The sequence below is a fragment of the Alligator mississippiensis genome, chromosome 4, assembly GCF_030867095.1.
Source record: "Alligator mississippiensis isolate rAllMis1 chromosome 4, rAllMis1, whole genome shotgun sequence".
Lineage (NCBI taxonomy): Eukaryota > Metazoa > Chordata > Crocodylia > Alligatoridae > Alligator > Alligator mississippiensis.
In genome coordinates, this window is record NC_081827.1 from 241,098,740 (window position 1) to 241,126,164 (window position 27,425).

Sequence of the window (27,425 nt, forward strand, 5' to 3'; positions counted from 1 at the left end):
TATTTAATTTCCAGTTAGTTACCCATTCACAACTAAACGGGTGAAAGAGGAAGTCATACTTTTTAGGTCCACAATCTTATCAAGAAGGTGATAAAATAGAGCTTTCACAATGGAAATTGTAAATATATATATCCAAATTCTCTGGGGGGTTTTGATCAAAGCTTAGCACCAGGCCAAAGAGAGAGGGCAAAGATGGTTATGAGGATTTTTCAAACCTTTAGGATTGAAAGGTCTGTGTAGCTGCTAACAGAATGCTGAGCACAATGTGGGCCAACCTCAAATCATCTCTGACTAATAGCAAGTGCTTTTGCCACCCAATTGGGCTATTTTGCTGGGAGAATTACCAAGGCATATGGACACACTCCAACATCCCTGACCATTCTCCCTGTGCTAAGGGCAAGAGAAGCTTGACATCAGACCCAGTGGACTATTTCTATACAACCTGTGGGTTTCCTTGCCAGGAGGAAATTTTAAATACAATGGTTAAGCCAATGTTAGGTTTTTTGAAGAAGTAGAAAGCAACTGGAGTGTCTTCAGAATATAGCTGATATTATTTGAGTGAGTCATTAGAAAGTTAGACAAGGTTCTTTGGGTAAGTGTAATATCTTTTATTAGACCAACAAAATAGTTGGAAAAATTCATTTTTGCAAGTTTTTGGGTACAAACAGCCTTCTTTAGGCAGATGGAGAGTCTGTTATTCAGACAGGAGGAGAGTCTATTTATTATTCAGGCAGAGGAAGAGACTATTCTATTTAGTTGGTCTAATAAAATATATCACATTTGCCCAAAAAACCTTTGCCTACCTATGTCCTTGGTCCAACACACCTACAACCAACACCCCCAAAACATGGAAGACATCAATAGAAAGTCAAAATCTACCACCTGCAAATACAGGCAGTCCTCAATTTATGACTTTTCAAGTTATGACAAACGGCATTTATGACATTTGTAAATTGACGCCCTATTTCAAGGTTCCCATGCAGGTTTCACCTTTACAATTGTCAACACAGCTGCATCCAGCTGGTAAGTCTGTTGTGGGGTGGGGGGGGGAGGGAAGGGGCATGGGGGGCAGATAAAGGCCCCTGCAGCGAGGAAGGGATTGGGGCTGGGACTGGGGCTGGGGCTGGGACAAGCACTGCTCAGGGAGGGGGTGGGATGGCTTGTACCACTGCATGCCACCAATCTGGGAGCTGCTCATGTGGTGGCTTGTCCACAGGCTCTCACTGCTGTTCCCACTGCCAATCTGGGAGGACATGGGGGAGGGGGCATGTGCCTCCAGGTTTGCGCAGGGTGGGCAGGGCTGAGGCTACACCAGGCTGTGCTCTAGGTGGAAGGCAGAAGGCACTGGGAGTGAAGACTATGCCCCCCTGCTGCTCACCCATCCAGCGCAGAGCTGGCACAAGACTGAACCACTGCACTGCCTCCAGACAAGTGGCATGCAGTGGCAGGATCTGCCCTGACTTCCCTGTGCCTCCCAGATGAGCAGTGGCTTCACCCCGACTGGGCAACCAGCAGCAGGGCATTGGGGGGGGGGCGTGTGCCTCTGGATCAAGGCTGGGTGGGCAGCAGACCAGGGTCTATGGGGGGACTGCAGTGAGTTTTCGGGTGGCACATGCCACCCACCGCCATGCTCTGCCCCTGCTTGCTCAGCCAGGGCAAAGTCTGGTCATCTGGGAGGTGCGGGGAGGCTGAACCAGCTCCTGCTGCTGTGTGCTGTTTGTCTGGAGGCAGTGCAGCAGCTCCATCTCATGCCAGCCCCACATTGGCTACACAAACGATGGGGGGGCATAGCCCCCACTCCCAATGATTTCTGTCTTCCACCTGGAGCACAGCCTGGCACAGCCCTGGCCCCCCTGCCCTGTGTTTATCCTGGAGCACATGCCCCCTCCCCATGCCCTCCTAGACCAGTGGCAGGAGCAATGGCAAGAGCCGCCAAACAGGCCACCACACAAACAGCTGCTGGACTGGCAGTGTGCAGCAGCACGAGCTGCCCCAGCCCCTCCCTAGGCAGCACTTGTCCCAGCCCTGCCCCAATCCCTCCTTCATTGATCTGCCCCTCCATGCCCCTTCCCTCTGCCCCACCACAACAGACTTACCAGCTGGTCACAGCTGTGTCAACTGCCATAAAGGAACCAATTTCCCAATTATAACATTGTTCCTATGGGAAAATTGATTCTGAGTTGCAATGTTTCAACTTAAGACTCAGTTTTCAGGAACCAACTGTAAGTCTGAGGACTGCCTGTATTTTGATGTTAGATTTTCTTAAAATGTCTGACTATCAAACCAGCACAAGTCACCAGGTTTCTTTCTTATATTTATTAGTGTTCTTTTAAAAAAATTAGACTAGTGAAAAAAATTAAGGAAAATGCCAAGATTCCTTTGTTAGTAACCTTCTGTAATGTCAGTGCCTTTCAACAGTAGAGATCATTGTGAAGTCTCTGGCACTTTCAGTAGAAGCCTCACAAATATTTAGATAGAGAGTTTCTGATTACAAAAAGGAGAGGGAATTAAATGTAAAGGAATTAGATATATAGGGGCCATCTCACTGTATGTAATAGTATTTTGTGTTAGCAAAATGCTAGTTTGTGCTAGCAAAATGACTTATTGCCTCAATGTTTCTTGCTTCACCATACCTCAATGTATAATTTACTCATTCATTTCTATTTTTACAAATATACATTAATGTCTTGCATGGAATTTATAGGATAGTTATTTCCCCATATCATCTATGTTTTTGATGAAGAAAAGTTTTTCTTAAAGAATTTTATCACTTCTTCAAAAAAGTTTATGTTTTTGATGAAGAAGGCTAGCACTTATTGATTTTTGGCCTTCTCTATATACCATGGTAGCTAATAGAAAGCTTGTTTTCCATAGGCCTAATTTTGGGAGGATATTTTTCAACTTGGATCAAGGTGGCAGAACCAGAACTGCAACCTGCAAATGATATTTCCAAACAGACATTCTTAATAATAAAAAGGTGGTGGAAAGGGCAAAGAATGAAGCCTTTTTTATACTACAGGCTGTGCAAAGATATGCCCTTGGGCCCTGAAAATCTTATTACTATCAAATTTGAAACTAAAATATGAGTGTAACAATGGAAAGAAAAGAAGTGTAGAAAGAGGCTCGGGGCTGCGGACAGCAATACGAAGACTATGTGGTTACACAGGTAGGATTGAAAAACATAATGAGTTCCAATGGCCGCAGGTCAGCAGAATGTTAATAAATTAATTAAAATAAATAAAGTCAACTGCAAAACCTAGCAGCTAGCAGCCTAATTTCTTGTAATCATCAAAATGGAAGTGGTACTTGAGAAATGTTCAGGGTAAAGGCCTTTGAGAGCATAGTAGAGCTGCTGTTTTGGATATCATAGGCTGGACTGAAGTAAGAACAAAGGTATTTTTGCAGGAATATGGAAATAAGTTATTCCAAGCTGGTATAACTGCTGGAGGCAAGTAAGGATTATACAGCAAAAAACATGGGGATAAAGAAGGGATAGAGTTGTGAAAAGTTCAAGGGTTTTACTACACCAAATGATCTTTCTGGATTTTACCATCACTAAAGCCCAATAAATATCTTTAACCTTGAGGCTTTAATGTGCATGGTAGAAAAGAGATTTTTGAGTTTTTTATAGCTTTCCATGAGGATATGAGGTGTATATTCATTTTTTCAAAACTCAATGCAAGGGCCTGGAAAAAGGTTCAGGTTGAAGGGGACATCTCTGCTACAGGTCTGAGTGACAGGCAGGATAGCGATGTTGTCCAAAATGGTCAAGAAAGAAAATGGAGGAGAGGTTGGGGGGAGAGATTAAGAGCTCCATGTTAAGCTTGAGCTGATGGTTACAGATCCCTGACAAGACATAAGAAAGACAGGCTGAGATTTTAATTTGGACAGGAGACAGAGAGAGGCAGATCTGTGAGTGATCAGTATTCTGTGGCTACGCAGAGTTTCACTGATTTCTCTTCTTGTTTTTGCACTAGATGTTTTATAGAATCTTTACATTCTGGTTTTTCAGATAAGGATCCTTTGCTCAAATTTCATTATGTAACTCTATTTTTCTTTCCCTATAACCTCATTGTAAGTCCCCGCTTGTCATTCCTTTTCATTCTTTCAAACTTTCAATATCCTTTGTAACAAAACCAAACCTGTGTCTTTACCAATGAGAAAATTAAACCTAAACGAATACACTTGTAGTTGCACTATGCAGTACTTGACTGTTCCCTTGTTATTATTTCTTGTATTTGTATTTAAAAAAAGACTCGCTTCTCTGTGGCCAAATTCTTCTTTTTCTTAATTGTGCTATAAAGTAAATTGAGCTGCTTTTCTTGAAATGGTGCAAAAAAACTGACACAGGTGCTCTCTGGGGAAGGCTCGTGGCACTAAGAAATAAGGAGGATCTAGTTATACAGATGAATGTTCTTCAAAAAGGTCTTCTTTGTTTTACTTGTTTTAGTGTTTACCAAACACTTGCTGTGACCCACATGATATTTGCAGATCACTTGATATTTGCAGATCACAAAACTGAATCCTTGACTTCCAGAGGGTTTCTTTTGTTCTTCTGTATACTCGGAGTTTTACTGCATTAGTATGCCAGAGTAGTGAGCCTACCTTTTCAATATGTCCTCATGGATGTCTCCCTGGATGCATACACTTGTTCAAATAATCTGGAAGAATTCTCCTGGGTTTGTTTTCCTGGTCGAAGAATTTACCCAGAGATGCCTGAAAAGACATTCAAATGATGAGCTCCTGAAGAGCAGAGAGCTTGCTGCACAGCCAGGGGCCCCTGTACACACATCTCAGTGTACCCAGCAAGCTCCCTCAGTCTGTCTTCAGACAGGTGGCAGCAGTGTACAGGACAGTGCTAATTGGGTGAACCAGATTACTGAGAGTCAGCCTGTGTCTCCATGCAGCACAATGCGGGGTTGTGAAAGGGGCGTGCTCTGTTCCTGTGGGAGGGGAGGGAGAGATAAGGGAAAATCGCCCTGGGATGCTGGAGGACTATGCTGTGGCTTCTCTCAGAAGAAGACGTATACAGGAGTTTGCTTTCCCAGGAGAAACTCTCCCAAGAGCAATTTAACCCTGGTTGTTTTGGGGTTATTTTTTTTTTTTCCCCTGGAGTGGCCATTGTTGTTCTGGGAGAAAAACCCTTAATGTCTGTACACTCGTGGTTTCTTCTGGGAGAGCAGTGCCACTCCAAGAAGAAACTGAATATCTGTATGTGTCCCCTGTCAACTGACTTGAACATGGATCTTACCTCACCACCACATAGGCAAATGCAATCACAAATACCTTTAGTTCAGATCTTGCAGATATGCCACATTTTGCTATACATTCTACATTTCACCTTGTTCAACATTGCTTTTCTGCTGTGTCCTCTATCCGTGAAGTATTCCTGTGTACTTCCTAAAGCCCACTGATGAAATAGGAGGATGCTCCTCCTGGAGGTCTGGACCTCTTTTTTCTCCCGTATTTTGCCAAGCAGAGAATATCCTCTGAAAAGATGCTGAGTTAACCTGCTTTGTGATAAGAAAGACTTCAGGAAGCAGGAGCATAAGGAGGGAGGGAGCAGGGGGAAAGTGATCCACTTTTCACTTAAGGAAGAGAGCTCAAGGTGAGTTCAAGGTTGGATCTCCTGCCTCCCTTTGCTGGACTTTGTACCAGAAGGGACTTTTAATGGTTGCTCTGGCTTTGGTGGTTCAGGAAATATGAATAACTTTGAAGAGGGGCAGGCAACCTTTTCTGGCTGTGGAGCAGAATGAATCGCTTTGAGTCAGGGGCAGGTGGGTGACTGGATGCTAAGACCCAGCTGCTGCTGCCACTTGTCTGCAGTGGCATGGGGAGAGCATCCACAGCCAAAGCTCCCCATCACTGAATGCTGCTGAAGCTCCACATCTGTGGGCTGGATCCAGTTTTCCATGGGCCAAATCCAGACTGTAGATTGCCAACATCTTATTTAAACTAATAAGCCAACCTATGCACATGCCTGACTGTTTTTTCTAAGGTTTAGTGTTTCCTGGGCAGGGGAGCACTCAGTTTCTTCAGGCATCTCAGCAAGACAGAAGCCCTGGACTTCAGGAGGGTAGATTTCATTGAGATAAGGAGACTAGTCGGGGAGGCACTGAGGTCCCAGAGGGGTGGGAAGTTGAGAGTCTAAGAACAGTGGTCGTTCCTGAAGGAAACAATCTTCCAAGCCCAAAGGGTAACAATCCCAACACGGATCAAAGGGGGCAAGAGTGCTCAAAAGCCCCCATGGCTAACCAAAAGCCGTCAGGAATCATCTCAAAGCTAAAAAGGAGGCATACACCCAATGGAAGGAAGGGGCCATCACCAGGGAGGACTATACCTCTGTTGCTTGGGATTGTAGGGGGGGCTGCTAGTAACCCAGATCAAGGATAACAAGAAATCCTTTTTTAAATACATAGGGGGTAAAAAGAAGGTACCAGGTAACATGGGGCCTCTGCAGGACATGCTAGGAAATCTGGTGGTCTCACCAGACGACAAAGCTAACCTATTTAACAATTTCTTTGCATCTGTTTTCCTGAGCAGAGACCAGGTCATCCATCCCACTGGGATCCCTGATGGTCCCCAAGCACTACTGGGAGTGACAAGGAATAATGGCCATAAGTTGACTGACAGTAGATTCAGCTAGACATCAGGAGGCACTACTTCACAGTCAGGGCGGCTAGGATCTGGAACCAACTTCCAAGGGAAGTGGTGCTCACTCCTATCCTGAGGCTCTTCAAAAGAAGGCTAGATAGAACCCTAGGCAGGGTCGTTTGACCCCAGCATCCTTTCCTGCCATGGCAGGGGGTCAGACTTGGTGATCTGCTCAGGTCCTTTCCGACCCTACCAACTATGAAACTATGAAGCCTGTATGTGTGCTGGCATGTCTCTTTAGACTGCCAGCTGATGTCAAGTGCCCCTCTGGGTAGCTCCTGGCTACTCACCCTTCTCCATAGGACTGAAGAGATTTTAATTGTTTATAACCCTTTTATCTAGCAACCAGCACCTCTGATAAAATGAGATTTACAACTGGCAATGAGTTATTTTTAGCTTACAGCCTGTCCTATTGTATTTCCAGTGTTTAAGGTAACCGGGGTAGCAGATGTGTTTCTTCCATGTTTGTTCTTCCCACAGCTTTACTGAATTCAATGGCAAAATACATTACATGGAATCTCTCAATAATAAGGTTACATATACTGAGGGGGGATTTGATCACGGTCTTCAAATACCTGAAGGGTGATTGCAAAGAGGATGGAGATAGATTTTTCTCTGTCGCTGTAAGGGCAAGATTAGGAGCAATGGCCTCAAACTGCAGTAAAGGAAATATAGGTTGGAGATTAGAAGAAACTTTCTGATTTTGAAGGTAATCGAGCATTACAACAGAGAGGTCGGGGAATCTCCATCCCTGGAAATTATAAAGAGCAGGTTGGACAGACACTTGGCTGGCATGGTTTAGTCAGGGATGATCCTGCTTTAAGCAGGGGCAGGACTAAATGACCTCATGAGGTCCCTTCCAGCCCTACTTGCCTATATACTTAGATTCTTGAAAAAAAGTATTAACAGTGTAATTGTGAATCAGCTGTGCTTCTGTAACACTTAACACTTCTTAGAAGCGTCTGGCACCTTGCATGATCAAGCACTATATCAAAAGCTGTAATATAGCTTGGTTACATCATTTCTGGGTATAATTATTAGTGCTTGTGCAATGCTTCTAATTGAAATAGCGCCTTCAAAGTTAAGCATCATAGACTTGGAGTCTGGAACAGATTTCAACCCCAAACTGAAACGACATGCAAAATGTCAATCCACAAAAGAGAAATTCAACCATGGCAGCAAGTTTCACAGGCTCTGGTTGCCTTGTTGCAGTATCAACCAACAGTGATTTAGAAGAATATTTCAATTTATTCTGTGTGTGTGTCTGTGTTTGTGCTTGTTTCCAACTGGATAATGTCCAGCAGAAGAACAGCTTCTGTAAACTCCCTTGTGTCTATGATTTTTGCCAACATTAAGGATCTTAAGAATATTTTTTAAATTAACTCCAAGGCATATGATCCATCCTCTTTTTGTCTCTTCCTTTTGGAAAAAGGTCTTGAAGACTGCTTTGTAGAGATAATGCAAACTAAAGGGTTTACAAGGAATACTATACATTGAAATTATAACTTTATAGAAAAGTCTGTCTGTTGCCTGATGCAGCAAGCTAAAGGTTTACAACAAATACTGTACATTGAAATTAGCACTTTATAGAAACATCTGTCTGTTGCCTGATGCTGTCTAGAAATAAAGCATCTGAATGCCAGAGATAACTGTACATGTGGCATCACTATGAATGTAGTGCGTGTCATCTACCAATTGTTTTTACAGTAGCTGACATAAAAAGAAGAATTTCCTTATCACAATCATACCTGATTGCAATATATATTCCAGGAGCATGAGAGTATTCTAAATTCATTATGATAAAGTCAATCATGCTATAAAATGAATGCTATTTTTGTAATGTCAAACACACTAGTGTGAAAGGGAACTAGGTTAAAAAATTCAACCCCATTCAGAAGCCAATAAAATGTCTGTGGTTGAGACTTTTCTGAAAAAAAAATATTAGTCATAAACTTACAGAAGGTGTGCAAGTTTTTGCTTAGGTGAAAAAAGGATTTATCCCTCCAGCTTTTCTCATATCAACCTTTTTGCTGTCTCGTATATTCTTCTACAAAATGGGTCTTTGTATTTCATATACCTAAGGCCTGATCTGTGCTTTTTTTACCTAATCTGAAGTCCCTCTGATTTCAGGTGACTTCAGCAGCGGTTATTCCTGAGTAAGGAAGGCATTAAAAGGTCCAAAATAAAACTCTTCTTTATCTTCAGTCCCCTAATAACAGGTGCTGTTAGATAAAAGTGGGTCAGAAATGTTCTGAGAAAGCAAACTTTACCGACAGTTCACTGAGCCTAGCATGCTTTACTTACTTAAAATATCTCAAGTTCAATAAATGTTTGCTGAATCAAAGTTGGGTTTCCAAAAGAACCCTTCAGGGATTTCCCAGAGATCTGCCCAGGGACTGGAAGTGAGTGCAGGAAGCTGCTGGTTCTTAAACCCTGGGATAGATGCATCTAGCAGGCTTTCCTCAGGGGAGAAACATTAAGGTGCTCACTGAAATTGCCATTTTTGTAATAGCAGTGAAGCCAATGGGAATATGACAGTTCCCTTGAACAGTGGCCACGTTTCAGATTTTTTGGTGGGGCACTCTGCTGGTTGTCACTTGACACCACATCTATGCCTAGTACTGTTAGTTAAAGGTGGGAGGGTCAGGTCATTACATAGGAAGGGAGGTAAGGGGGCAAAAAAGCCCCCTTACTAAGGAGGAATATATCTCCCTGGCGCGCTATTGCAGGGAATCAGTTAGGCCAAGGTGGGGCTTGAGCTCAGGCTGGCTTCAACAATCAAGGACAATAAAAAGTCCTTCAGGTATATAGCGGGCAAAAAGAAAGCTCAGAGCAACATAGGGCCCCTGCAGGACAAATCAGGACAGTTGGTGGTTGATGCGGGGAAAAAAGCAGAGCTTCAATGAGTTCTTCGCTTCAGTATTTCTATGTACCAACCAAGCCAATTCCACCACCTTGATCATTGATGGATGTCCACATGGCACCAGTCCCCCTACGGTTAGTTATGAAATAGTTAAGGAGCTCCTGGAGGAGCTGGATGGGTACAAGTCAGCAGACCCAGATGACCTCCATCCACGGCTGCTGAAAGAATTGGCCAGTGTCATAGCTGAGCCGCTGTGGTGCTCCGGCCAGGTCCCTGAGGACTGGTGAAGGGCCAATGTGGTGCCCATTTTCAAGAAAGGGAGACGGGATGGGCCGGACAACTTTAGGCCAGTCAGTCTTACCTCTATTCCTGAGAAAATGCTAGAGAAAATAACACATTTGTGCAGGCCCAGCAGGGGAAACGATGCTGAGGGGAAACCATCATGGGTTTATCACAGGTAGATCCTGCCTGGCAAACCTTGTAGACTTCTATGACCAGGTCACACACTGCCTGGATGTGGGAGCTGAGGCTGATGTTATCTTCCTGGACTTTAGGAAGGCCTTTGACACAGTTTCGCACCCTATCCTTTTTGGGAACCTAGCAGACTGTGGAGTGGTCACCTACACGGTCAGGTGGGTGGCCAACTGGCTTAGGAACCGCACCCAGAGAGTGATGGTGGATGGTTCCTTTTCGGCCTGGAGGGAGGTGGGCAGTGGGTCCCGCAGGGTTCGGTCCTTGTACCGATATTATTTAATATCTTCATCAGCGATTTGGACGAGGGTGTGGAGAGAACCCTCTCCAAGTTCGCTGATGATACCAAGTTATGGGGCAGAGTTAGTACACCGGAGGGCAGGGAGCAGATTCAGGCTGACCTGGACAGCTTTGATCAATGAGCAGAGAGAAATAGGATGCAATTTAATAAAGATAAATGTAAGGTACTCCACCTGGGAAGGAGGAACCCCCAGCACACCTATAGGTTGGGGAGTGTCCTTCTCAGCAGCTTGGAGGCAAAGAGGGATCTTGGAGTCATAATTGAGGGCCACTCGCATGATTAGTGGCCTTCGTGATAGACCCTACGGGGTGAGGTTGAGAGAGCTGAATCTCTTCAGCCTTCACAAGAGATGGCTGAGGGGAGATCTTGTGGCCGCCTATAAATTTATTAAGGGAGGTCAACGAGGAATAGGGGAAGCGCTGTTTACTAAGGTGTCCCAGGGAGTGACTAGGAATAACGGGTGTAAACTAGTTGAGAGTGGATTTAGGTTAGATATTAGGAAGAAATTTTTCACAGTAAGGGTGGCCAGGATCTGGAATGGGCTTCCAAGAGAGGTGGTGCTATCACCTAGTTTGGAGGTCTTCAAGAGGAGGCTAGATAGTCACCTGACTGGGGTCATCTGACCTCGGTCCTCTTTCCTGCCAGGGGCAGGGGGTCAGACATGATGATCCATTGTGTTCCCTTCCGACTCTACAATCTATGAATCTATGAATCTGTGAGCCTTCATTTTGGCCATACCCTGTATAAATATTCAAGAGAAGAATGTTTATTTCCTAGTAATTTTTATCCTTCTTTCAAGTGAGAGAAAGTTTTTTTGAACTGGAGGAAGGTTTGCCTGATTTTTTTGGTATGCATTTTCCATGAAATTTTTTAGTGATGAATTAATTAGATTAACCAGTGATCTGTTATATTTATTACATTGGACTACACTTGGATGCTATTCATGTCCTTCATGCTGTATTCAAACCGTGCTTGAAATCTATCTATTATTATTCATATGGACCTACGCTTTACTTGAGGCTACAATAAAGCAATGCATGATTGTGTTAGATGATTGTGATGTCAGCAATACCTTATTCTAACTTAAATTCAGTATTTCTTTCTTGTTACAGGTGTTTCATTATTCGTATACGGCTTCATATGTGATTTATAACATACATACAAGGTAAGCCATTTGGTTTTTTTCAACACATGATTCATTGCTAACATTCAGAAGAGGTGGTAATGTTAATATGTTCAAGTAAAAATGATTACATTTTTTCAAGGGAAGTTTGGGAGTTAAACCCTCCGGAAGTCGAGGATTCAGTTTTGCAGTATGCAGCATGGGGAGTACAAGGACAACAACTGGTAAGAACAGTAATTAACAATGCAGTCATAATAATAGTATTATATTTTTTTGAGCTCTAACAGTCTAAGGGGACCCTTATATATATATATATATATATATATATATATATATATATATATATATATATATATATATGCATTTAGGCTATGGGTTATCAAACCTACAAAATTAAGTCCAATTACTGGTTTTGAACCTGATTGAGAGAAAGCATATAAGTGTGTTTTTAAGTTTCACCAAAGTACATGAATGCAAGTGCATTGAAACATGTATTGAAAGATCTGCTTATGGACTTTGCTACATCAGTCTTTATACCAGGCACCACATAAGTTCTGGGAGTGTAGGTGAAGGTCTTAGGTGCAAAGTCTATGAAAATCATGCATACAATATAATCCATTTGACATTCAAAGGGGGTGTAACAAGCAGGATGCTTTTGTTCCACTTCTAGTGAAGATCAGTTTAGTTGCGCTGAATCTCATAACAGTCTCACGATGTAAGAAAAATGGAAAAAAGTGTTTAAAAAGGAAGCACTGATATTAAGCTAAATGTTATTGCTTTATTTTGGCAGTGGATGAATAGAAAAAAAGGGGGTTTGGAGCATAAAGAAAACTCAGTTGTCAGAATGAAAAAATGACACAGTACTAGTTACAGTAGCTTAATTAATAGTCTCATTATTGCCTCTGGGCATGATTCTTTGGCCTCTGTGCATAGAATCTTCATGAGAATTCTGTATACAGAATCGTTATCCGTTGAGCACTTAGAGAAGATATCCTGTTGCTTGAATCATTAATCAAGATGGTGGAAGTGGAGAACATGCCAAGATGGTGAAAGTAGAGAACAGGTTGGGATCCATCATGTTAAACAAGTGGGGATGAGAAGCAAGAATTAATGGCATTCATCTGGAACATGCTTGGTGTACTTTAATGAACTAAAACATAGTAGTAAACTAAAACATAGTAACCGGATCAAAGGTAATAAATCCCTAAATTATATACTACGCAATATTCTGGAACACTGCAACCTGTGCATACATGACAAAGAAGTAATGTGTCCATAACATGGAACAGAAATTATAGGAATATTTCTGAGCTATGCTGAGCACTTGATTTAATGCTTTAAAGCATAACCAAACAAACGAAGCAATAACTACGTTGAACACTAGTTTAAGAACAAATGTTCGTCAATTGTCTTGAAATCTAAATGGAACATTTAAAAATTAAGATTTAGGAAGCAATATATTTGTGTTTAGCCTGTCATTTTTGGAAATATGGACCAGCATTTTCAAACACGGGTGCCTAACAGGCTAATCTGGGAGACGTGGATGTCTCTGAAAATGATGTAATTTATTTAGGCACCTAACCTGCATCATAGGAGTTTGACAACTTTGACCATAATATATAGAGCAATAAAGATGACATTAACCACCTTGCTTAATGTTCCAAACAAGGTTAATGTTATTCTTTTGAAATATTTTCTGCACTATGGCCTTTATGTTGCCATATGGTCTGCAAAACCAGAAGAAAAAAAAAAAAAAAAACTTCTAGTAAAACACATCCTTTGTGAGTCTTCAGTTGTAGCAAACAATATTTCCCAGCTGCAACCCTCTATTAGCAAAGCATTTCATTGTCGTTTCCAGAAGGCTCTTCAACAAGGAGGAAATGTTGCAACTATATGTGTGAGGAAAGAAGGAATATATTGGGGGGCGGGGGGGGGGACTGCTATGCCATACAGGGTGCATGCAGACATTCAGGGAAGTTAGGGGGAGGTTACATTTCATTAAAAATGGCCACCTAATCTCAGTTCACACAGGTGCAGACCTTACACTGTATTACACTTATTAGATCCCTGGTTAGGTCCATCTACGTGCAAATTGTGCAGAAGTTCGGAACAGTTAGATTGGTCTAAAAATGGCTGACCTAATTGGCCTGAACTTCTGTACAGTTCCCACTGCAGCCCCAGGGCTGGAAAAGTGCAGTTGTTGGCCCCAGCCCCAGCCTCTCCCCACACCGTAGACAAACAGCCTCTTCTCCAAACCAGCCAGCCTCCCCTCCTGAGCCCCACAGATCCCCTATCCCACAAGCTACTCCTAGTGTTGGTTTTATTAGCATTTGGCAGTGCTGGGAGCTGAGGAAATATGTCAGTGAGGTGGGGAGGGTCAGGCAGGATGTTGGGCGTTTGGTCACAGTGAGGGGTTGTTCATCTAGGGGTGGGGGAGCCAGGGAGCTAAAAATAGCCTCTCATCCTGGGGTATGGTGAAGAGAACTGCTCCATCCCTGCAAACCCCTATGATCCCACCAAACCCTCCCAGACAGCACCAACCCTCTGCAGACCCTGCTTGCCCCATGATTCCTCCTGTGGACCTCACCTGCCCCTTTTGTCTCCCCACAGACCCTGTCTCCCGCCCCCCAGGACCCTGCTTGTCCCCCAATCCCGCCAACCCTCTCCCCACAATGTACTCTCCCTCCATCCTGACTTACCTTAGACTGGGTGGCCATTTTTAAGTCGATCTAACCTCTTCCTAACCTCCCCAAATATCTGTATATACCCATGCTGAAACACTGTCATTGGCAAGTATAAGAGGGAGAGGGGGTTAGTATGCATGCATAATTGTTTTTGCTGATCTGTTAGTTAAGAGGGGGCAGGCAGCTCGGGTATTTCAAGCAAAAAAAGGCTGTAGGAGAGCCTGTCACATGAAAGGAACAGAAGACACAGAAGCTCCCAGTTCTAAACATCTTTTACTATACCAGTAGCATGATACTACATCAAGGAGTTAAGGCATGAGAGTCAGAAGGACTAGCATAACCCCTTATTCATAGATTAGTTGTAAGATATTGCCAGACTTGTTTGTCATGTAGCAACATTAAGCTTAGTTTTGTCTAGGACACAACTAGCAATGCAGACAACACAAGAAGCTTATAATTGGTTCAGCACATGAGGTAGAGCAAGAACAGACTTCAGAGGAGGAAGATAGATGGTTTTAGTAGCTATCAAAAAAAGTGAAGACAGGAAATACAGAAGAAATGATTGAACAGGGATTGATATCGTAGGCCAGGAAGAGCTTATCATACTAAAAACAAAGACACAATGAAATTTGTACTTTCAGCCCTGATCCAAAATCTTGTGCCAATCATAGAACAACAAGACCCAACTACTGTTATTGACTATTTTTAGGATTATTTAAGGGATTATGATGCTACATGCTGCTAGTGACATTATATGTTTCATGTTTCATGCCCAGAGCAGATCATTGCACAGTTGTTCCAAAGTTACAGCAGTGGCAGCTTCTTTGACTGTCAGTTATTTCACTTTCTTGCTATTTACTAAGACTGCATGATTTTATTTAGGTTAGGAGAAGAACTCAGAGAACAAGCCACTGTTTGAATTGTGACATTTCATTGGTAAAATTGCAAAAGTTGGGGAGAACAAACCTTTCTCTATTTAATTATAATGCTTTAATGTCCTAGACATAGCCACTTCAAAAATGCCTTTGAGGTCACTTTTTCAAAATAGTATTTTTAATCTTTGTAAAGACTAAGAGGTCAGAACTGGAATGCCATCTTTTATGCAGGCAGAAGGCTTTCTCAAGAAGTAGAACTGTACAGTATATGTCAAAGGGGTTCAGATCTCTGGTTGGTCTCCGAATCATAAAATCAAAGGACCAGAAGGGACCTATAAGATCATTAAGTTTGGTCCCCTGCTGTGAGCAGGAGGTTATTGGGCTCAAACAAGGTCAACAAGGTGCTTGTCCAGCCTTCTCTTGAACACCTCCAAGGAGGCTGACTGTACCACCTTTACTGGGAGTGTGTTCCAGATTCTAGTTACCTTTACAGAAAATAACTTTTTTTCCTCAATTAGCTTGTGCCCATTGGTCCTCATCCTCCCAAGGGGTGCCTTCCTGAAGAGTTGCTCCCCTAGATCTTGGTGTTCATCCCTGACATACTTGTAGGTGGCTATCAAGTCACCTCTGTCTTCTCTTATTCAAATTGAACAGATCCAGTTCCTGGAGTCTCATCTTCTCTGAAATTCTGTTCCTTGGTCATATCTTTTCCAACATTTTATATCAGTAGAATTGAAACATTTCACAACAGACCCTTCAGCTGGGGAAATTGTCATAGCTTCATGAGATTAAAAGAAACTGTGACAGTTATAAAAGCTGAGTGTCTGTCCTTGGGAATCCTACATCTCTGCTCAGATAGCCCAGCTTGATCATTTCTATCCCAGTAACAGGCCATGTATTACAAAGTATTGAGGGAGGTAGGTGCCTAAGGGGGCTAGCAAAAATGCCTACAAATCATCCTTTCAGTGACAGTGAGGTACCTGGGCACTTAAAAAAAAATCCATTTTGCAACTGTTTTTGTCTTTTGGAGCCTAGATGTAAAAATCAAGCCAAGGTTGTCCAGTTACATAGGAAAGTTGTAACACCATATTTTTCTTGCATGCTACATTCCCCAAATAAGACACACACTAGGGCTCTGCAAAATGTAACCTGGCATTTCAATTCAAAGCCATTTTGATGCATTTTGAGCTCGAAACAATGAAATCAAAATGAAACAAAAGCCTTCAAAACAGCTTCAAAGCAAAATGAGGGAACTCAAAACATTTTGAAAGTTTCAAAATGTTTGGAGTTTTGAAGCCAGGCTTACTGGCTTCAGCGCCGGTCCTAGCTGGCAACACCTGCCTCCTGTTATCTGGCAGGCAGATCTGGGGGCTCCCTGCACCCCTGGGAGGGCTGCAGGGGCTGTGCCGGAGTCCTCTCGTGGGTGAAAGCCTCCGATCTGTCTGACAGATGGCAAACCGGTGCTGGAAGATCAGTGCTGCCGCTGCCTGGGGCCAGCGGGGCTGGGGCAGATCAGCTTGTGCAGGGACCCACTGCCCTGATCCTGAGGTGGAGTAGGGTCCCTGCACCAACTGATCTGCCCTGAGTTCCCATCAGGAGCTGGTTCCGGTAAGGGGTTGGGTAGATCAGCTCATGTGGGGACCTGCCAGAGTGTCCCTGCACCAATGGATCTGCCCCACCCCCTACCAGAGCCAGCCAGGTGGCAGCTGGGGCAGATCCAGTGGTGTAGGGATGCTCCCCACCCTGGGTCCCACCTGAGCTGATCTGCTGTGGGCCCGCTGGCCCCAGACATCAGCTCCTGTCAGCTGGCAGGCAGATGGGGGACCTGTTGGCACCCCCAGGAGGTCTGTGTTTGCTGTGCCGGAGTCCTCCCAGGGGTGTGTGCTCCCAGTCTGTCTGCTGGGTGCTGGCGTCTGAGGCCAGTGGCAGCACTGATCTTCCTGGTGTGCAGGCTGGGGGCGAGCCGGGCCGGTCTTTGCGCACGCGGGCTGTGGCCAGCAGCCCGGGCACATGGGGCCGGAGAAGACTGGGGACAAGCTAGAATTAGTCACGGACGCGTAATGGTTGATTTAAAGATTGTTTACTTACACCAAAGATGGTTGTGGTGTAGGCTGGACAATTTCCAGGTTCAGCTCCGTTTAAATCCTCGTTAGAGGACTATGACAATTCGTTCTTTGCCCCGGAGTTATTGAAGCTCCGTGGGTTCGGTAGTTTCTCGTACAGGAAGGGATACATCTAGGAATTTATCGGTGACGGGGAGAGGCTAGAGGCTGTTCATTCTTTTCCCCGGAGTTGTTGAAGCTCCGCAGGTTCGGTTATCAGGCCTCTATTGCCTTTTAAGAAAAGCGTTGGGTCCGAAAGGATCCTCAGCGCTTAGAGATCTTCACGCTCTCCCTCTCGAACTCCAATTGCTCTCTCTCCAACTTGGGCGGAAACCACCCAAGCTCTTTATACGGCTAGCAAGTCAATTGCTAGCCGCCACGTGTGCATGTATTAGAATCGGCCAATAATGTGGCACGAATCTTCATACAAATGGCGGGAACTCCTTGCACCTTGCATTTCTTGGATGCAAAAGAAATGCACCATGCAAAGAAAGCTACACATTTGGCGGGAATATTCCGTTGCACCGGGGTTCTCTTCTGCAGCAGAAAACTCTACCATGCAAGGAAGCTGCAATTTAGCGGGAAAAATAATTTAGCAGTGCCGAAGCGCACACACACACAAAATCACAACTTTGGGTTGTGACACCTGGCACTGGGTGTGGGCTGTGCCCAGCACTGGTCTGTCATCTGGCAGGCATTTTGGGGTATCACACCCTCAAGAGGAGTCTGGCACAGCCCCCGCAGCCCTCCCAAGGGTGCGGTAGATACCCCGATCTGCCTGCCTGCTGCATTTTATGTTTCCCCATAATAACCTATGTGTGAAGCATCAAAACAGTGTGGAAACAGCAAAACAGTTTTGACAAAATGAAACAGAATAGTGCTTTCGAAATGAAACGCAGCTCAAAACGAAACATTGTTCTGTTAAAGTGTCGAAACTAAAGTCGAATCAGAACGATGTTGTTTCACACAGCCCTAAAAGCCTTGTTTTGGGGAAGGCAAAATAAAGAAAAGATGTTTCCAAAGTTATAGGTGCATAGATCAGGGACAGGGCCTAATCTTCAGTTGACTCACCTTCCCTTTGCTGACCAATGAAAAGCTGAAACCATATCTACTGCTTAAACCTGATCTCTATGGGGAGATCCGTGATTTTCAAAAGAGTTAAAGGCTGTGAATTAGGAGAAGAGAGACTAAGAAGAGATAGCAGACAGCAAAATTGCCTGAAGACAGTTAGCTTGATTAATGCAACATGAAGTACATTAAAAAAGAGACATGGTTGTTAATATCCATGGAGTGAAGAGCAAGGAGCCATTAAGTCCTTAGACTCTCTCAGCTGCCTGAATAGGAATGCCACTGCTGCCAAATGGTGAAGCAGGAATCAAGGCAGGGTTTTTCTATTCTTGGCAGAAAAATCAGCTTCCCCATTTAAGATACGCACCCCAATTATGGGAGGCTTTTTGCAGGAAAACATTCCCGTGGTAAATGTAAATGTAATATGTTTTTTTCTAGTGCCTGATATTGTCTAATAATAGCCATCCAATTCACCCCTTCTGGGATGCATTTGAAGATTATTTCATTTTACATAGCTTTTTTGTCATGATCGTGTCCAGTTTTAACCAAAGCTACTTTTATTTAGACTGCATTTTAGCTTACTCTATGCGACTTAGTTTATTTTGTAGTCATCTATTTATTTCAGTTGTCTTTGTATTTATTATAGGTATTTCATGCTATTTATTACATTAAGGTCATCATTCTTGTGATATATTAAGTGGTTCTGAAGGGATCTTGAGTTATATATTCAGAAGGGATCAGCATAAATAGTGATAGATTGACTTACCCATAGCTATCTGTGCATAAATAAATGCATGCCTTAATAAAACAGAAATAAAGAAAATGGTATAGCCATATAGAATACTAAAAGGAACATTTTGTAGAAGCGTAATAGCTTTTCTGTCAAAAATTCATGCCATCAGCAAAATAACAGCATTATCAAATTATATGATTGGAGATGAGCGTTTACTGTGCTTAAAAGTAATTCAGGTCATCAATGTATAGAAGAGCTTCTTTTCTTGTGCATAGCAAGAAAAAGTGTTGCCTATATTTTATTTGTGGATTCAGCTTTGCTTCTCCATTTTTTAGAAAATATTCTAAATATTAGAAAACCGAGGACAAATTGTCCTTTTGTTCAGTGAGATGCGAGAGGCCACCCAAAGCTAAGTACGGCTTAGAAATGTACGCTTTTACTTTAAAATATGCACGTACACTCTATGTTCATGAGGCTTTTTACCTCTTTCGTAGCCTTCTGCCTTTCTTATCTGTTTGCAACTGAGTTGATCCTGCCTCTGTTGTGTGTAGGGTCATTTTTCCTTCCTAACTGACACACATCCCCTTCCACCCTCCAAAACGCATAGATCCTTCAAGCTTTCCATCGCTGTAATAATGTGGACATTCTTTGCAGTTTCTTTTCTCTTCAATTTTGAGCTTTCATTGTACCTTTTACAAGCAAGCTGCTTCTACACAACAGAAATACCTCATTCAACAAGTCTAGTGAAGTTATATGTACTCTCCATTATCAGAAAAGCATCATATGCCTTTAGTTAGGCATATGCTTGAATACCTTAAAATTCCTGCAGCACTAAAGGCCTCATTTGTCAGTGTATTCTACCAAGATTTAAAATATAATTAACAAACAATTTGGTAATTTAATCTGTTGGAAGGCGTTTTCTTACTTATTTTTATTTCACTATAATTAGTACTATGAGACTTGACAAACCCTCCTGGCAAAAATGCTTCCATTTGCAAATAAAAAAAAAATCTATCAAAGTGCATGAGCTAAGTAGGAGCTTAATTAATCATAATGAAGTAAAATCCAAGTAAATATATTAAATGTGCAATTTTTATTTTGTTTTTCAAAGTCTTCTGTTTTTGACTTGCTGCATTCTTAAATAAATAACCAAAATTACATACGGAAATGTTAAAGCATTTTTCCCCTTTTGTTTTAATGTTCATGTTAATGAGGCAAATGGCTGCAAAACTGAAAGCAGGACAAAGCATTTTCTTGAATTTGTGATGAAAAGCAAAAAGTAGCAAGAGTATTTTAACAAGAAGCTAACGTCAAAAAGGACTGGTAAACGAACATCAATAGAGAGGGTTCCTATGCAATTCCTTACTTAGTTTAGTGCAAATGTCTTTAATAATGCGTTTATTTTCAGTAGGATTACACTTGTAAGTAGATGCACACCTACATAAGTAATAATTGCCTAATTGAGCCCTTAATGAATGTGGCCCTGTTTCTATGAGGTGCTTCATTCAACTCCCATTGAAGTTAATGAGATATGAGTGGAGTTGGGAGTACTTTGTCAGGGAAAGCCAATCATCTTCAGCCCAAAAACTTTCAGTTTCCAAAAGATGAGTTTTACCAATGAGCCAAAACGTGAACATTTTCAGCTTTTAGCTAGGAGATTGAGGGTGCTAGGATTTTTGTGTTTTAGCAAAACTTGAAGAAATCTGTGAAAAGCAGACTCTAAGCAAGCCCTGATTTTCTCTTTAAAAAATACCTGTTCTACAACATGTATGACAAAACTGTAGAAATGAAGCAGCATTAGACTCTGATTACTTTTTTCTATATGATGATGTTAAATGCTAATTTACCAATACCAGAATTTGGCAAACTCCCGCATGCACTACAGAGGAGCAAGGATTTTGGGGGATGATATTTTTTATTAGACCAATGATATAGTCAAGAGTGATCAACTATAGATTTTTCTGCTGCAGTCTACACTAGCACTGTATTTTTCTGGGTCAACAGCAAAGAGGCAATACAGTATTTTCCTTTATCTAGGAGATGCAATTACAAAAAAGACTTTCACTAAAGACAGAATTTCTTCATTCCTTATTGCTCAGAAATTTTGACTTATTTGCACAGAAGAGTTGTAAAATGCAAATGGTTGAGGCTTTTCCATCAAATCCCTTCAATTCAAAATTCATTCAAAGGAAAATTCAAAGGATAATTTCCTTGTAGATATTCTACCAAGTTTATCTCTGTTTTCAGTTATTAATTTCTAGTGCCTGCTTATCCTAAAAATAAAAAAGGAAGTAGAAGATGTGTATTAAGTAGTTGTTGTAATTTAAGAGGTGCCATTCTATATGAAAGGGAGTTTTATGTCTTTGGGAGACAGTAATGGCAAGGGCCTGACACTAAGGGTACATACACACATCTGATCTACCTGATCTTTATGCTGCATAGATTGTTGACCAAGTCCAGTTTGCCAGTGCTGGCAACCATACTGAGAATATGATCAAAGTATGTTGGGGTGGGAGGAAGGGCAGGCAGGATCTGCCTGGGGGGTGGCTAGCTTGGTGGAGTTTGGTGGCAGGATCAGATGGGGACTGGCCATCTGCAAGATGGGGAGGTCTGCAGGTGGGTTTCCATCTGGTAGTGGGTAGCTAAAAATAGACTGATGAGCATGGGGAGGGGTAGAAGAAGTGCAGACCCAAAGCTGGGTTGAGCAGCTGGGCTTGTTTAGCCCCAGGTCTACACTCCAAACACATCCATGTGTTTGGTAGATTGGGCTAATCTGTCTAATTTGGTAGATTGGGCTAATCTGTCTAAATTAGTTCACCTCCTCAGGGGAAATAAGTTGCATCAGGCTGGCCATTTTTTGCCCAATCTAACCTTCTCAAATGTCTGTACAGCTTGGGACTTAGAACAACTTAATCCTAATTAGGTCAATCTAAGTGTAACGTCTGTACATACCCTAAGTAAAGAAAGAGTGTTTGGAAGATGGGTATGAGAGTTTGTTTCTGTAACTTGTTTCTACAGGGGGTTGTAGAGTTAGATAATATAACCTAGTTTGAACAGAGATTAGAAAAAATCATGGGGGACAGAATGATCAATGACGTATCCTCTAACTTAGTGTGACGCTTATGTTCTTATGTACAAATGTGAGAGGAAGGGAAGGCTTATCACTAGAAAATTTGAAATGTTTGGGAACAGGAAGTGAGGGTGCGTTTAACATATGCTTAAAGACTAAATTGTTATGTCACTAAACTGCCTAATGCTTCCTTATTCAAATAAGGATATCTGTGCGGTGCACCTGCCTTAGTATAAAATTGGGAATGGTGTTTCTTAACTTCAGATGGCTTAAAATGGTTGAGTGTAACAGATTGGGTGTTGCTAATCATTTGTGAAAATATTTACCTGTTTCCTGGCTACATCCAAAAGAAAAGTATTTAAGAAATAATGGGAAATTAAGGAAGCTGGCCACTATTTCTGTACATGCTAAGGGTAAGAGAATATTTAAAAAGACACAGAGGGTATAGTTAGTAGAGAAAGCAAAGGCAGATAAAATGAGATATCTTCTCTCCTGTTCCCTTTTCCTTGCTGTTACCTTTGATTGAGAGTATCTTACCTGTTGGATCAGTGCGTGTATGTCTACTTGTGTATAAATGGAAGTCCCTTGATAGTTTGCTGTCATAGTATCCATCTATCTATAGAAGCTTGTTATGGGTTAAAATGGTTAAGGTTAAAATGATAAGCTTTTTACATTTCTTATTTTAAACCAATTAATAAAAAATAAAAGATCATTTATTATGGCTTTTACCCCCATGTAAGCAGCCTCAACGAGATAACGAACAAAAATGCTTTCTTGTCATCTTAGCCGTCAAGCATGCTACAGTTCTCAACAAGCATCATATGCTACACAGCATAGCTGTTACTTGACAGGCTCTCTCCTGTTAGCTAATGTTAACAGCAAGTCCAGTAGTTTGACAGTTAATGGTTGTAGGATGATGGCGCTGTGCTTTTTATGTGAAAATTGCACTGCCTTCTGTAACCAACAAGAATGAAGAAGTGAGTACACTAAAAGTCTAAAACCCCACAGCAACTGCCGCTGATGAAAATAATGAAATAAAATGCCACTGATGAGTATAACAACATAAAAGGAAAAGAAAACAGGTCCAACACGATTTAACCTTTTCCTGATAAGGCAAGAAATGCCTGCATATTTTTTTACCCTACAAAGTCTAGATTCATTAGGGGCTTAATTTTTATATAAAACTGCTTCCAAGTTTGCATAGCTGCCTGTGTTAGCTGTGCCGTTACCAGATGTTTAGCAGCAAACAGGAAGATGCATGCACAAAAGATTCATATGCAAAATCCTTGGCTCTCCTTTGGGAGCTCTTTTGAAAATGTCACCTTGATTCCTAGTTTCAAAAACACTGCAGCCATTAAAATGCCTTTAGAACTCATTCAAATTTCAGTTATCTCTTTGGAGTAAAAAATGTCAAGTAAATAGTAAGAGCTGAGCACTACATCTTTCACCACCCATAGAAAAAGGACAAATTCTGGGTGGTATTTTGCTAAAATCTCTGAAAGCAGATACTTGAAAAGCTGACAGCTCTAGTGCCTTGCTGGTTCTGACTCTGAAAGCAGAGATGTATATCAGCAGACAGAAATGACAAGAAGTGAAAAATCTCTGCTGAGATGCAGTCCTTTCACTTGTATTGGTCCGTATATAGCTCAGAGAGAAGTGAGCCAGGGAAGTAAATTCATTTGAGCTTTCTGCAGCTCAGAGACTGTAGGTGAGGGCAGTCTGTCTCCATACGGGGTCCATAAAGGTAATGAAAAACTAAAATCCTCTGGGAAGGAATTGAGGTTAGCTGAAGGACTTCAGGTGAATGTCCTAACGTTTCCTGGGGATCCATGTATTTTTTTGGTTGTCCTTCTTCATTGCATGGGAATCATTTGAGTTTCTCAGAGCTCCTGTTACATGCTTTATTCTCCTGTAGGGGGAGGGTGCACGTTGCACACTATACCCATTCCATAGGATTCAATCAGATGAACCTATCACATCATGCTAAACTGACTTCATGGTGGTGCCGAGTCGGGCTGTATGAGACTGAAGTGCGGTGGCTACTCACTAATATGTCCATGTGCAAGCTGCTTAGATGGTGAGAGCTTCAAGACCAGGATGACCCTGGAGAGTAACAATATAACTGTCGGTCACTCCTGATGTCGATTTGTAAGTGAAAAAGAAGCACCGATTGGCAGGAAAGAAAGGGAACTTCGGTGCTACTTATCTGCATATATTGGAGTCTTTTTTTTTGTCAGTTTGGAAAGATCAGGACTAAGATGTGGGCAACTGCATCAAAGAGTGGAGGACAGAGGAAACCAACAGACATATACATATCAAGTTCATGTTTTATGCCTGAGTGGAGGGAGGGGGAAGGCTGACAGCTATTTAAAATGTCCCTGCACATACTCAGATGTGACTTGAGCAGCTATCACACGACAAGGATTAATTAAAAAGCTCTCTTCTCTTTTCAGCTTTTAAGATAATGGGCCAGATCTTCAGCTAGTGGAAAAGTACTTCTCTGCACCGAAAGCCCATTATATTTAAAATGTGAAATGACTGTGGTACCTCCTGACAAATGATGACCCACTTAAATTAGGTCCCAGCAATGAGTGGTAAAAAAAGAAAAAAACCCAAACCCGTTAACAACATGAACTGCAAGCAGAGCTGGAGACCACAGACACAGATAGTTTATGTTAGAGTAATATAGCCTGGAAGTGATAAAGTCAAGGTTAATGGCTGTACGAGTTGCCTGTAGAAGGGATGTTTACAGCCTCCTGACCAGCCACAGATGGAAAATGTGCTATAAGCTTTTGCTGTCAGTCTCCAGAAACACAGAGCAGTTTAACTGGATGTCAAGGACTGCATACAACAGTAGAAAAAAGGGTAGATCTATACTCCAGGAGCAAGTGTAAATAAAACCCCTGTACATTTCTCTGAACAAACCCCTGATACACTTCTATCCTGACTGAATGCAGTCCCTGTCTTATTGGATGATGCTGAGTTACATTTTGTCAAAGAAAATTGATGTAGGCTAGATCCTCCTCTTGATACAATTTCTATAATGGCAGTTAACCCCTGATACAATTCTTTCCATAAGTTTCCATTTTCCCCTCCAAATGGGCAAAACACTTCATAGCGAGTCTGTTACAAATATATCCATTTGGTCATCGTATAGCGTTTGATATCATATGGAAATGAGCCTTAGAAACAATGGAAATAGATGAGGTAGTTCTACCGGGGGATCAACAATTTGCAAACTCTAATTCCTTAATGCTAATCCATTTCTGCAAAGAATATCTATGAGGCAACAGTAGTACTTTTAGATCTCGCTCTCTTACTTCTGTGCTGCATCCGAAGTGATAGACTGCCTGTAAAGCATTGTGACTACTGAAGAAGTCAAGTGTCAGGAGCTGTTTTAGGTGTCAGAAGCATTTTGCATTGGTGGCTCAGTTTCTGATTACATACCTCTAAGCCAGTAGCATAATTTAGAGGGGTTCATGAACAGCGTTTGCTGCCACTGCTGTCCCATCTGCCACAGCCAGCCTGGCTCCTGCCTCTACTACTGATGTTGCCCTGGGCAAAGACCCTGACTGTTGCACCTCTGGTCTAGCAACTGGTGGCAAAATGGCAGAGGAATGCAATCCCCCAAAGAAAGTTAGCACTGCATGGGCCAGCAGTAGACCTTAGACTTCAAGTACAATGATTCAAACACTTCTGCTAAATCTCTGGCAGTGGAGGTAGACCCAGAGATCAGACTGAAGGAAATGCAATGAGGTTCCATCAACGATATTGGTAGAATTTTTCAATGCAATTTTGACAATCCAGGGCACATGCTTGTGCATGGGGGCATCTGAAATGAAATATAGTAGCCACAGATACTGCAGGTTATCCATTTGTGTCCTTATTTTTACAAACCAGCGTAGGCACAGATCAATACTGGACACTTATAGCTGTGTGTTCACTTTTCCTTCTAGCCAATTTGTAAAACAGCTAAATAACAGCTAAGATATAATAACTATGTAGATAACTTGCAGTTGTTCTAAAAATTATAATGTTTGCATACCTCTGTGAGTCAATGGCAGCAGATTAATTTAGTATGCAGGGGAGAAGTCATTCAGTATACCATGCGCATCAGCATGCTATCTGAGCACCTGCTCCGCCATATTGTAGTTGCTGGATAAAAACACTGCTTTGTAACATTTGAAAAATAAATGTTTTAAGACCCATAAGTGACAAACTAAATGAACAGCTACTGAAGTAATTTCCACCCTAATTAAAATACAATGAAAAGAATGTAAAATCTCCCCTTGTGAAAATTCCTATTTTGGTCAATCGCAACATTTTGAAAATTAGACTCGTTAAAGAATGATTGTAGGAACAGTTAGTTACTATTATTATTGCTATTAACTATTACTGGTAGTTGTTTTCTATATCATGGACAGTGGGCCCAATGCTTTCCCAACATATGAATGCACAAAAGTAAATTTTTACTTGAAGCAACACTCCCCTCAGTAAGCTGATTGTGGTTCCCTAATCCAGCACTGCCCAAGACCCTCAGATGGAGACTTCTGACTAGAATGAGTCCGTTTTGCCTTGTTGGAGAGATGCAAAGCAGCCATAATAAACCAGCTAATTTATCCAACAGTCCTTGGCCTGGAGAGCAAAAACTCTAATAAACCCTAATAAAGGAAAGGAAACAGGTCTAACATAGGTCAGTTTCTCACTACAGTTTTCTTACTACAGTCCCAGAAAACTTCTTAAAATATTTTCTGATAACATAAATAAGAATACTTGCAAAATATACGCAGAATACTTGGTGAGAAATAATCAAAATTAGCAAAGGTATTCATACTTTTAAAACCTTTATACTGTTCCAACGTGTATATATATCTGTATCTGTATATACATATATATATATATATATATATAGATATATATATCTATATATATATATATCTATATATAGATACATATATAGGTGGATATAGATATAAACACTGACAAATTCATATGAACATGCAGGTGTATATTTGACAACATATATGTTAAAACATAATGCAAATTTGTTTTGCAATACACTTTCAGCCTCAGTGGGTGTATCTACATGAGAAATTAATGCACAGCAATAAACTCCAGAGCTATTTCACCTGGAGTGAACTGCTCTCAGTGCCGCATCTACACGTGCGCCCGGGACAGCAGCATTTTGATCTGGGGTGGAGCAGTGCTGAGCTGGCAGCAGCCTATGGGGGGTCAGCCCCAGGCTGCAGGTGGTGGCAGAGGGGCTGGCTGGGGCACAAAAGTGCTAAAGTGTGGGGTTAAGTGGCAGGCAGCCTCCACACTTTAGCACCCATGTGTTGCAGCCAGTCCCTGTCACCGTCTACACCTGTGTTTTGGTGGAGTAAATGACTCTGCCATAATATAGTACTGCCCCTGACAGTACTATCTTACAGCAGAGTTAATGAATGTACTGTGCCCTAATACCGACACATGTGTAGTTGA

The 27,425-nt window shown here is 42.0% G+C and overlaps 1 protein-coding gene across 2 annotated transcripts in view; it reads left to right on the forward strand.

The window, feature by feature from the left end:
- Window positions 1-27,425, forward strand: part of DPP10 (dipeptidyl peptidase like 10) — a 480,529-nt gene that overhangs the window by 358,432 nt on the left and 94,672 nt on the right. Inside the window, exons 6-7 of one of the 2 annotated variants that reach the window (XM_019480614.2) lie at window positions 11,402-11,454; window positions 11,555-11,636. In XM_019480614.2, coding sequence (XP_019336159.1) covers window positions 11,402-11,454; window positions 11,555-11,636 — 135 coding nt within the window. Of the gene's footprint in view, window positions 1-11,401; window positions 11,455-11,530; window positions 11,637-27,425 lie in introns of both variants that reach the window. The other variant, XM_059727434.1, reaches the window with a different exon arrangement.